At 37.7% G+C, this 13,076-nt stretch overlaps 1 protein-coding gene across 6 annotated transcripts in view; it reads right to left on the reverse strand.

Annotated features, from left to right (window-relative positions):
- Mansc1 (MANSC domain containing 1) overlaps window positions 1-13,076 on the reverse strand; it is a 37,456-nt gene that overhangs the window by 8,505 nt on the left and 15,875 nt on the right. For 3 of the 6 annotated variants that reach the window (XM_058576167.1, XM_058576168.1, XM_046436265.2), the window contains exons 2-3: window positions 6,531-6,853; window positions 2,178-2,318 (exon numbers count right to left, since the gene is read on the reverse strand). In XM_058576167.1, coding sequence (XP_058432150.1) covers window positions 2,178-2,318; window positions 6,531-6,753 — 364 coding nt within the window. In that variant the 5' untranslated portion in view covers window positions 6,754-6,853. Of the gene's footprint in view, window positions 1-2,177; window positions 2,319-6,530; window positions 6,854-8,839; window positions 9,060-9,097; window positions 9,228-13,076 lie in introns of those variants that run through there. The other 3 variants (XM_058576165.1, XM_058576164.1, XM_058576166.1) reach the window with 3 other exon arrangements.

Consider the following 13,076-nt stretch of genomic DNA (forward strand, 5'->3'; position numbering starts at 1 on the left):
AAATTTTGCCTAAGTAGTGTCTCCATCCATTTAGATGCTCAAGTTCAAAAGTAGGACTCAACTCTTTCACTTTCCTAGTCCTGGTCCCTGACATCCATGCCATCAGCAAGTCTTGTCAACTCCATCTCAGGAACAGCCTCTATGTCCACTCCTCCTTCCATCTCCTCTACCACCTCCCTGGTCCCCAACACCATTGTCTTTCATCTAAATCTCACTCTCCCCTCATCAGTCTCTATATTGTTCTTTTCCTGAGAGAGCAGTCATAGTAAGCATTGAGAAATCACCTTTAAAACACCAGGGGACATTCCTAATTAACTTCCAACAACTTTCTAACATTTGGTAGAATAAAAACCCCCTCCTCTGGCTTGCAAGATCACTTTATGTGATCTGGGTTCCTGCCTTTTTGCATATCACTCTCTGTACAGCTCATCTTGTGTCTGCCGGCTGGGATAAGATGTTTGTTCTTCAGACATTCCAAGACCATTCTGTCTGGGGATCAGGGACTGGAAGGTATTCTCCCATTTCCTTGCATGTTCGAATCTTAGTTTAGGGGTTACCTCTTCATGGATGCTTTCTCTGATCACCTGATTAAGAGGGTCCACTCAGTGATTATCTATTACATTATCCAATCCAAAGTCTCTGCAAGGCATTTACGATTATACATTTATATTTTTCTTCATATAAATATATATATATGTATATATATATATTATTTGTGCACTATAGTCACCCATAATAGTGGAATTTGTTGTTATCCTCTTGTAAAGGCATACCATTTGGTCAATTTTGTTCCTCAGTACTTCTCCTTCCCTCCCCTCCTCTCTCCATATATTTTTCTTGATTATTTGTTTATTCTGGTTATTATCTCTTTCCCCTAAATTTCAGAAGTGATAACTTTCTTTTTCATGGTTAGTGTTGTTTACTTAGGGTGTAAAAAAGTGCTTGGCACACTGGACATGATGGCAGATTCCCATAATCCCAGCAGCTCAGGAAGCTAAGGTAGGAGAATTGCAAGTTCAAGCCAGGCTCAGCAATTTAGATAGGCCCTAAGCAACTTAGCAAGGAAAAAAAAAAAAAAAAGCTGGGGATGTGGCTCAGTGGTTGAACGTCCCTGAGTTCAATCCCTGATAGCACCAAAATAAAAAAGTGCTTGGCACACAGGAGATGCTAAATAATGTTATTTATTGAATAAACAGAATATTAATAATCAAGGGTATGATTTAAAAAACACTTCTAAAACTTAAAGAAAATTTGATACAGAAAGCATTTCATCCTGAAAAACTTAACATGCCAAAATCCCAGAAAGACGTATCTAAGTAATCATCCATTTTATTAGCTGATCACTTTTTACATTCTAAACTAATATGTAAATTTCACAAGCATGGATACTTTGCGTAGAATCTAGCACATAGTAGATGTTTAGTGAATATTTCTTGATTGAATGTCCCGCTAGTTCTAGATAACAAAATCCAGTGAATTTTATTTCAGATAATATGATTATAAAATAATGAAAACTTAATAAAGATATACTAAAAGTTTATATGTTTATATAGATCTTAACCTTTTAAAAATAGTTGCCCCAGAGACTTGTGTACTTCCAGTGTCATTCACACTGTTTTAAAGAAGAACTTAAAAACAAAAACCAGGGCTGGGGATAGAGCTCAGGTGGTAGAGTGCTTCCCTCACATGCACAAGGCCCTGGGTTCAATCCCCAGTAACACACACATATACACGCAAAGATACACAGACACACAAAAGCAAAAAAAAAAAAGTCTAGGTGCCAAACATTTAAAATCCTAGCTACCTGGAACTGAGGCAGGAGGATCACAAGTTTGTGATCAGCTTAGGTAAGCTGGTGAGACCCTGCCTCAAAAGAAAAAAATTAAAAAGGGGAAGGGATATGGCTTAGCGGTAGAGTGACCCTGGATTAATTAAAAAAAAAAATTTCATGAGAGATCTGTGTACCTTTTATCATATAAATGTGAAAACAAAACAAAATATTATCACTTAGAGGTCTTTCATTGGAAAACAGATTTTGGCTTAATAAATTGAATTTCCCAAAGTGAAATACATGTGAACCCTTTTGGTAGTTTTATTTAGATTCTAGTAAAAAATCTTCCATAGAAACCATATACTTGATTCCAATCACAAAAGAACAAGAAACATGCTTTTGTTACCTCTGATTATCCTGTAACTCATAAGTCCCTTTGCAGGTTTTAGTGGACAGGCTTCCTCACTGGGACAGAAAAACAGGTAGCAGTTGGGTTGTTTGGCTGTTTTTCGGGTGTCGAAGATCATCAAGTTACACGCTTTGTCCCCTGAAATGAAAGGTTTTATAAGAATAATTTTGAAATAGACTTTCTCAAGAGCAGGGCAAGAAGGAAGAGCTTCACTTATTTTGGAGTCCAACATAAACACCTTTGTTCGGTTTGTTGACTTGCCTGCTGGCCACTGAATCATTTCCTTTTTCTTAGTTGTGTAAAGCAATTTTAAACCTTGTTGGGTTTACAAATTTGAGTTAAGGTTATTCTTTCTTTCTTTCTTTTTTTTTTTTTTTTTTTTTTGACAAAACCAGTTCTTAATGGTACATTTAATTCCTTAGAAATAAACCTTCCATTTGTTAAAATATTCCTCAAAATATGCATTGAAGTGCTACTTTTGCAGTCATTACACGACTTCCAATTGGCTGGACATTAAGAAATGGCTCAAACTCTAATAATGTCATGTATCTCTTCTATTGCAAGACATGTATAAACTGAGTCAGGGTGGAGTAAATTAGTCATCATAAATACGATGCCTCTTTCCACAAAGGATTCAAGTAGTACATGGAATACAAAGTCCATCTTTTTATTTATTAATTTTTTTAAGGAAACAGGATCTTGCTGGGTTTCCCAGGCTGGGTTCCCTGGGGAATGCCTGGCCTCAAGCAATCCTCCTGGGACTACAGGTAGGTGCTGAAGCACCTCACTGTGAATTATTTTTTTCAGTATTATGTTAGTCAGCTTTTCATTGCTGTGACCAAGGACAACTTAGTTGAGGAAAAGTTTATTTTGGCTCATGGTTTCAGGGGTTTTTGTTCATGGTGGGCCAGCTTCATTACTTTGGGCCCAAAGTAAGGCAGAACGTCATGGCAGAAGGGCATGGACAAAGAAAGCTACTTGGTTCATGGCAGAGAAAAAGCAGAGAGAGAAGGCTAAGCCTTTGCAGGGAAGATAAACCCTCCCAGGGCAAGCCCCAGTAATCTGTCCCATCCAGCCAAGCCCCACCTGCCTATAGTTACACCCAGTCTGTCCATTCAATCTAGGATGAACTAATTAGGTTATAGCTCTCATAATCCAATCATTTGACTTCTGAATAGTCTTGCATTAACAGGAGCTTTTGGATGACACCTCATATCCAAACAAATATCATTCTTCTGGCTTTCCTTATTTCCCTTATCATTTTTACCACTTCTTCTAGACCAGCAAATGGCTAGGGATCAACCCTGATCTCTAGGTGAGAATGAAGATTTTTAGCTTCTGCAAGGGTTTTATCATCATCTCTTCACTATTCAGGGAATAAGAGAGATTTCTGCTTTTCATTTCTCAAAAATGTGTTATCTGCAGTACATTCTTTTTGGCACTTAGGTAAAATAAAGGAGCCATAAGCTGCAAAATTTGGGGTCCTTTGCTTATAGTAAGTGGTAATAGCACTTGTGCTGGTAAAATAAAAACAGCAAACCCTCATTTCTTAGAATTGAGGAGAAATGCAGTTCCCTACAGTGCCAGGAAATACCCACACTGAGAGCATTCAGTCCTGTTTGCAGGTGATGTTTCTTTCTATTTCACATAAATGTTTTTATCAACATTAAAAAAAAAGTAAGAATTTAAAATTCTGTCATATACAGTATCCAAAAGCACACTGCTTAGTTAGAGATCCCTGAAGGGGATCTGACACCAAGAATACAGTATCATCCACACCAGTTCTCTAATTCTCTGACAAAACTGGATACCCAATAATTCAATTCAATTCTGACTCAAATACCTAGAATTGGCATCAGACTCCAGGGTTTAAGGGCTCAGTCCCACAAGACTGCCCTAACTTCAGAAGCCAGTAGCAAACATTGGGCCTCCATATTACAGGACCATCTGTCTAGGTACAAATTCAGGGGCTGCCAAAACCCTACCCTTCAAATTTGATAATTTCCTAGTATGGCTCATGGTATTTACTCAGGTAAATGCTATATTTACCATTATAGTTGTTAAAAAGATAAAAATGATTTTTTTTTTTTTGGTGTGTTGAGGATTGAACCCAGGGGGCCTTGTGCATGCTAAACAGAAAGATAAATAAATCTCTGGATAGAGGCATATAGGATGATGTTTGGAAGGGTCCTGAGTATAGTATCCTCTGTTTTTATGGAAATGGCGTGTACTACCTTCCTAGCACATGGATGTGTTCGCCAACCTGGAAACTCCCCCAAATCATATATAGGGGGCTATATGGAGGTTTTATTTTATTTATTTTTTAATTTTTTTAATTATACATGGCCATAATATCTTTATTTTGTTTGTTTATTTTTATGTGGTGCTGAGGATCGAACCCAGGGTCTCACAGTGCGAGGCGAGCCTCCACCATGGAGCCACAACCCCAGCCCCTGGAGGTTTTATTACATGATTAAATTATTGGCCAATGTGATTCAATCAATCTCTAGGCCTTTCCTGGATGGGTGGGTGGGGTGGGGTGGGAGGCCTGAAATTTCCAAGATTCTGATGAAGTGGCCTTTCTGGCAATTAGCACTTATCTAGAAGCAATCTAGGGAGCTGTCAAGAGTAGCTTCATTAGCACAAATTCAGGTATGGTTAAAAGGGTTATAAATAACAAAAGATGTATGCTCATATCACTCAGGAAATTCCAAAGGTTTTTAGGAGCTCTGTGCCAGGAACCAGGGATAAAGACTACATACATATTCCTTATAATACTATAATCATTATAGAAAGAAAAGGAAGTAAAAATTCAAGAATGAATATATGCTTTGGTTGGCTAATAAGTCAAGAAGCACTGGTCCAGGATTCACTAGCTCTTCTAGGTTCCTTAATGGCAAGACCTTGTCCATCTTATTCACTGTTTTGTCGACAGCACTTAGAGAGGTATTAGGTGCTCAATAGTAGTTGTCTTTTCATTGAGAGAACTAGGACAAGATATAAGAAAAACTGAAAAACAACCACTGTTTAGATATGTAGTTCTCTTTTCAGGTTGCAGATGTTAAGTCTAAAGTATATAAAGGCATTGTTCAAACATATCAGACTCAGTTTCCTTCTGTGTCATGTGCATGGTCCCTAAATAACTCCCTGCCCCTGCAGAGTCCTAGAAGCTGCAATTACCTAGTGGTCAGTGGCTTCATTCTGTGTTGTGCCAGCTCAGGGAGGCCCATAAAGTGAAGGTTTTGTGCTTCCACTTAAAAGTCAAATTCTGATTAGATTTTAAATCTAATGGGATGAGTTACGACTTTGACTTTTTTTTTTGTACTGGGAATTAAACCCAGGGGCACTTAACCACTGAACCACATCCTCAGCCCTTTTTTTAAATATGGTTTTTAGTTGTTGATAGATCTTTATTTTATTTATTTATATGTGGTGCTGAAAATCGAACCCAGTGCCTCATACACACCAGGCAAGTGCGCTACCACTGAGCCACAACCCCAGCCCCTTCTTTTAAATTTTGACACAGGGGGCTGGGGATGTGGCTCAAGCGGTAGCGCGCACGCCTGGCATGCGTGCGGCCCGGGTTGGATCCTCAGCACCGCATACAAACAAAGATGTTGTATCCGCCCAGAACTGAAAAATAAATATTAAAAAAATTCTCTCTCTCTCTCAATCAATCAATCAATCAATTAATTAATTTTGACACAGGGTCTCGCTAAGTTCCTGAGGCTGGCTTTAAACTCACAATCCTCTTGTCTCAGCCTCCCAAGCTGCACACGCCACTACCCCCAGAGCTTAGGACCTTTACTTTTCATCTCAACTCCTTTGTTCTGTTTACATATTCTTGTAACATTACACTGTATCCCAGTACTTCATGATGATGGCAACTAAGCATTTAAATACAATTTTTGTTTTCAACAGGCCAAACAAGGCCTGTTAGAATAAAACACCAGTGATTCTCAAACTTTTGTCTACCCAATCACCTGAGGGATGTACACACAAATTCATCAGTAAAGTTAACACAGCTTAGAGGAGGGGAAGGCACACTTGTGGAAAATTCCTCAGTGATTTTATCACCCACCTTTCTTCCCCATTGAGAATCACTAGTATAAATTATTCAGTTCCAGGGCTGGGATTGTGGCTCAGTGGTAGAGTGTTCGCCTAGCACATGCAAGGCTCTGGGTTCGATCCTCAGCACCACATAAAATAAATAAAATAAAGGTATTGTGTCCAACTACAGTTAAAAAATAAATATTAAAAAAAATTATTCAGTCACATCTACCAGATGCTTATGTCACATCTACCATATGCTTATTAAAACATGGAATAAAGGGTTGCCATGTTATTTACCTGTTATGTTTTTTGTTGAACAGCAAGAATTAATGCAGTCTTCCTGAGTTATTGCATATGTGGGCTCATTGCCTCTGATTCCCTTAGAAAGAGATGATTGAATGTCAATGACAACATCTTCTAGACTCTTGGTGAGGCAATTCTGACTGGTGGACAGCCGTAAAGTCAGGAAACAAATTATCACCAAAGTGTAGGTCAAGCTTCGTTCTTCCCTGAAGAACATTTTAAATTTCACTTTAGTCTTGGTCTTCAAAGGTTAAGAATGCCTCTTTCTGTGATCTCAGTTTGCTTCAGAAAACTTGCACAAATGATAGAACTTCTCTCTAGAACAAAAATAGAAAGTCATCAATCAGTTTTGTTTCCTTTACAAACCAAGGAAAAAATATTTCAATTAATGAAAATGACCCACATACAACCTATAGAAGGACAGACAGAAACAAGTATGTTTTGTTTATTTCACCCTTACTATATTTGAGATGAACACTCATTAGAAACTTGGCAAATAACGAGTAAGCACAAACACAAATACTATCCTGTTGATGATTAAAAGCTAACAGTACCAATGAAGAGGTATAAATAGAAGTCTGAGTTCTAGTTCTTCTTGCCTCTCCTAACTAGGAGGAGAGAGAACACAAAATTTCTAGTTACTGAAGAAAAATTGATACCAGGTTTGAGCACACTTCCTTTCTCAGCAATAACATGATTTTAAAATCATCTACTGGATGGGGGGGCATCGTGCTACACAATTTGCATATATCACACTCTTTAATCCTATAGCAGCCCTGCAAAAGAACATCCCCCCACCACACACACATTTTCTTTTGCAGCACTGAGGACAAAGCCCAGGGGTGCTCTACTCTGAGTTACATCACCAGCCCTTGATGTTTTTTATTTTGAGACAGGGTCTAATTGCCCAGACTGGCCTCAAACTTGCAAACCTCCTGCCTCAGCCTCTGGAATTACTAGGATTGCAGACATGAGCCACATGCCCTACTAAAAAACAAAAACAAAACTTATTTTTACCTCATTGTATAATGAGGAAGTAGAGGAAGATTTTCTTACTGTTGCCTCTCTTTATATATTGGAATGGAGGCAGATAAATCTAATAATCTAAATCTAGGGATTATCTGGTCAGTAGAGGGAATATTCTGGTTCATTTGAGGGAAAGTTTATGGAAAAGACTTATTGTCACCCCCCCAAAATACAAGTTACACTATGCATAATGCCAACTCCATTGGAAAAGCCAATTTTTTCAGGAAAAATACACGTTAAACTGACAAGATAATATTATTATACACTCACTCACCTACTCCCACATTTCCAGACTACAAATGTTGACTGAATGATAGTTTAGCACAGAATTACTGCTTCTTTTTAATCTTTCTTTGGTCACAAATCCCTTTGATAGTTTAAGGAAGGTTAGGATCTATCCTGAGATACACATTTTAAAAAGCATAAGATGAAATATATAGGATTACTAAGGAAGCCAGTTACATTGAAAAATACTTATCAAAATAGTCTTTAAGGGCTAGGGTGGTGGCTCAGTGGTAAAGCATTTGCCTAGCATGGGTGAAGCACTGGGTTCGATTCTCAGCACCACATATAAATAAATGAATAAAATAAAGGTCCATCAATATCTAAAAAAAATTTTAAAAAATAGTCTTTAAAATGTTTCTATAAAATATTGATGAAAGAAATCAAAGAAGATCTAAGTAAATGGAGAGATAGTCCGTGTTCAAGACTAGGAAGATCTTATATTATAAGTAATTGAACACAATATTTTAATGCCGCAGTCTGGCTGGGCACAATCAGGAGCCACTTGTCAAAAGAAACTAACTTTATTTTTAGAACCACACACGCCAAACAAAACAGCTCCTCAGGAAAAACCCTCAGAGCCTCAACTGCCACCACCGGCTTTCCACAAGCCTCTCTCTCCCACACAAGCTTCTCTCCACCTCCCACAATCCTCCTGCTCTTGAGGCCGATTGGCTGGGTCACGTGGGCGGAGCCAAAAAAGTCCCCCAATGAGCAGCTCCGTGGTCTGAAAGGGCAGGGAAACAGCCCAATGAGCATCACCGCAGAGGAGCCAATCAGCTAGATGTTGCTGGGGCCGCTGTGAGCCAATCATCAGCCGGCAGCTGGAAGTTTGCTGGCAGCTGGAAGTTTGCTGGGGCCCCTTCGGCTGTGGCTCTCAACATCTCCCCCTCTCTGTTTAAACAACAAGCATGTGGCTTAGGGACCGTGCCTGCCTTAGGTTGTCCAATAGTACATATGGTCCTTAGGTTGGTACCATTGCAATTGGATCTTACCCGTCACTGACTACCGGTCCAGTATACAGCCACACCTATGGAGAGATCTTTGTACCAGCGGGGGGGTGAGGTTCTTTGCCTCACCTCTGTTGGCCCCCAAATTTTAGCTGGACGATCATGACAAGCAGAAGGGAGGAAGATACACCAAGCCAATTGACGGCTCCTTTTGGAAAAATTATACCACCAATGACATCATCAGCAAAAATACCCCAACACTACCACAAGTCGCTGCACCAACAGATAGTTCACAATGCATACAGGTGAGCTCACAATGTGTCCAGGCAAGTTCTGCAAGCAGTTCAGTGATGGCTATTGTAGAAGCTGTAGATTGGTTTTATCTTTGACTTCACCAGCACTGGGATGAAGATAGGAATTCTGGCAATAATGACTAAAGAAAAAATTATGTAACATTACAGAAGGCACTAAAAGAAAACAATTTTCTTAACAATTTACATTGTCTTCACCGGCACTGGGATGAAGATAGGAATTCTGGCAATAATGGCTAAAGAAAAAATTATGTAACATTACAGAAGGCACTAAAAGAAAACAATTTTCTTAACAATTTACATTATCTTTAAGAGAATTATTAAATATAATGAAAAGGAAAGGTGAAAGTAAACAAACAGATCTGTTAACCTTCTTTTTTGTTTACATATTAAAACAATCCTCAACAGTTGTTTACCCAATTTAAATTAAACCATATAAATCACGTGAAAAAAAATATTTGGATCCATTTTATCATGAGCGCTCATCATATATGATATATGGACATACGTACATTCAAACATATAACACAAAACACAAGTGTGCACACATAATATAATACATACAACACATAACATTATAGTAAAGGCCTTATAACTTTTTACAGGTGAAATCTCCATTGCAATGTTTAAAAACTCTATAGTCAAAAAATAGAACTGATCAGCAAAACATTAACCTAGGTCTGTATGAGCTCAAAAAACAAAATAGAACTTCATGATATGGCAAAGGGCAATAATAAAATAGATATTGAAAAAAGCATCCTGGTTCTGTTGCAGATGTAAGAATAGCCAAACTGGAGTTTTGGATATCAGTTGTTATGGATTTGAGCCAAATCATCTTCTTTTTGGTCTGTAGAAATCGCTTTAGTTAATCTTTCTGGAATCCAAATCGGCTGCTGTTCTCCCTGTGGAAACACATAAACAGACCCCCGACTCCAGACAATCACTGGGTCAGGACCTTGGTTAATCTCTCTGGAATCCAAATCGGCTGCTGTTCTCCCTGTGGAAACACACAAACAGACCCCCGACTCCAGACAATTACTGGGTCAGGACCTTTCCATTGTCCTGTTAGAATATCCTTCCAAAGTACCTTGGGCTTATGTACATTTTTTGGACACATATGCCTTTCCGCAGCACTAAGTCCTGATGAATCCAAATTTAAAAAGTTTAGAGTAAAAAGGGTTATTTTAAGTTTATCTTTGGGGAATATATACCCCTTCCCAATTCCTTCTTTTTGCTTTAATAAGTACATTTTAATAGTTTGATGAGCTCTTTCAACTATGCCTTGTCCCTGTGGATTGTATGGGATTCCTGTTATATGAGTAATGCCAAAGGTTGAGCAAAATTGTTTAAAAGAGGTAGAAGTATAACCAGGGGCATTATCTGTTTTTAACTGTTTTGGAACATCCACAGTGGCAAAATTTTGTAAGCAATGAGCTATAACATCTTTAGTTTTTTCTCCGGCATGAAGGGAGCCCATCAAAAATCCAGAAGAAGTATCAACTGTAACATGCAAATATTTTAATTTTCCAAATTCTGGCAAGTGTGTGACGTCCATCTGCCAAATATGGTTAGGTATCAATCCTCTAGGATTGACTCCAAGATTAACTTGTGGTAAAAAGGTCACACAATTTTGACATTGTTTTATTATTTGTCTAGCTTGTTCCTTAGTTATTTTAAAACGCTTTTGTAAAGTATTAGCATTGACATGGAACTTTTTATGAAAATTTATAGCTTCTTCTAGTGTAGAGAAAATATGTATGTCATGTGTAGTTTTATCTGCTAAATCATTGCCCAAACTAAGGGCTCCAGGCAATCCTGTATGTGCCCTGATATGTCCTATAAAGAATGGATCTTTTCTGTCCCAGATTAGACTTTGTATAGTGGAAAGCAAAGAGAAAACAGTAGAAGAAGGGGAAATCCTACCAGCATCTTCAAGAGATACTATAGCATTAACTACATACTGACTATCAGAAAATAAATTAAATACAGAATCTTTAAACATCACAAAAGCTTGTAAAACTGCATTAAGCTCTACCTTTTGAGCTGATTGTTTGGGTACTAAAAATGTAAAAGTTTGATCAGGGGTAACTACTGCTGCTGTACCATTATTTGACCCATCAGTGAATATATTTGGAGCATTCATGATAGGTGTTTTTCTTGTCATTTTTGGAAAAATTACAGGATGCAATGACCAAAAAGACAATAAAGGATTAGATGGTAAGTGGTTATCAAATGAAACATTAGATTTGCACATGATTATTGCCCAAGTATTTAACTCATTAGCTAACTCATCAATTTGATTCATAGTATATGGAGTAATAATTTTATTGGGAGAAATTCCAAACACTCCCTTTGCTGCTTTTATTCCTTTGAGTATTAATTGTCCTACAGCCTCAGGATACCTAGTAAGAATAGTGTTAGGAGAATAAGATAAATATATCCATAATAATGGACCTTCTTGCCAAAATACTCCTGTAGGAATATTTTTTGTTGGTAGTACAATAAATAATAAAGGCAAACTTATATCAATTCTATCCAAATGCATATTTTCCATATATGTTTCAATGATTTTTAATGCCTTTCTTGCTTCAGGCGTTAACATTCGGGGTGAATTTGGATCTGATGGACCTTTTAGGATATCAAATAAAGGTCCCAACTCTCCTGTTGGTATACCTAAATAAGGCCTTATCCAATTTATGTCTCCTAATAACTTTTGAAAGTCATTAAGTGATTTGAGTTGATCTACTCGTATTTGAATTTTTGGTGGACGGACCATGGTTGAGGATAATAGAACTCCTAAATAATTAATTGGAAAATTTAATTGTACTTTATCTATTGCTATCTCTAGATTATAATTTTTTAATACGTTTGTAAGTGTGGCATAACATTCTAGCAATGTGTTTTTATCTTTGTGTGCTAATAATACATCACCCATATAGTGAAATATTTGTAGTTCAGGATTTTGATTTCTAAGTGGCTGGATTACTTTGTTAACATAAATTTGACACATAGTTGGGCTGTTAGCCATCCCTTGAGGGAGTACTTTCCATTCATATCTCTGATCAGGACCTTCATGATTCAGTGCAGGGATAGTAAATGCAAAACGTGGACTATCCTCAGGATGAATTGGAATTGAAAAAAAACAATCTTTAATATCTATAACTAAAACATACCAGGTTTTTGGCAAAGCAGTTAGTTATTCTTATGTGGTTCTGAGGCTCAAACCCAGGGCCTTGCACATGCTAGGTAAGTGTTCTACCGCTGAGCCATAACCCCGGCCCAATAATGCAATTTTTTTTTGTAGTGCTGGGAATTGAACCCTACCAACTGAGCTATATCCCTAGCTTAAACACTGTTAAGATGTCAGTTTTTCCCAACTTGATCTATAGATTCAACACATCCTCAATCAAAATCCCAGCAAAAAAGTTTGTGGATACCGACAAACTGATTTTAAAGTTCACATAGAAGTGCAAAAAGACTAGCCAATACAATACTGAAGAACAATAAGGCTGGAGAACCAACACTATCTGACTTCAATATTTATTATAAAGCTATAGTAGCTGAGCACAGTAGTGCACACTGTAATCCCATCACTTGGGAGGCTATGGCTGGAGAAGCTCAAGTTTGAGGCTAGCCCTAGAAACTTAGTGAGACCTTCAGTAACTTAGCAAGACCTCAAAATAAAAAAGGACTGGTGATGTAGTACAGTGGTAAAGCACCCTCAGTTCAATCCTTGGTACTAAAAAAAAATTATAGTAATCAAAAAAGTGTGGTACTCGAAAAAGAATAGGAAAATAGATCAATGAAATGGAATAGCAAGCCCAGAAGTAGACAAACACTAATCCAGGCAACTTATCCTTGATAATGAGGTAGTCTTTTCAAAAATGGTGCTTGAATCACTGACTATCCATGTGCAAAAGATAACTCTTGACACAACCTTATATCTTGTACTAAAACTAACTCAAAATGGA

This window comes from Marmota monax, unplaced genomic scaffold, assembly GCF_021218885.2.
Source record: "Marmota monax isolate L192 unplaced genomic scaffold, Marmota_monax_Labrador192_F-V1.1 WCK01_AAM20220418_F8-fsc00012, whole genome shotgun sequence".
Lineage (NCBI taxonomy): Eukaryota > Metazoa > Chordata > Mammalia > Rodentia > Sciuridae > Marmota > Marmota monax.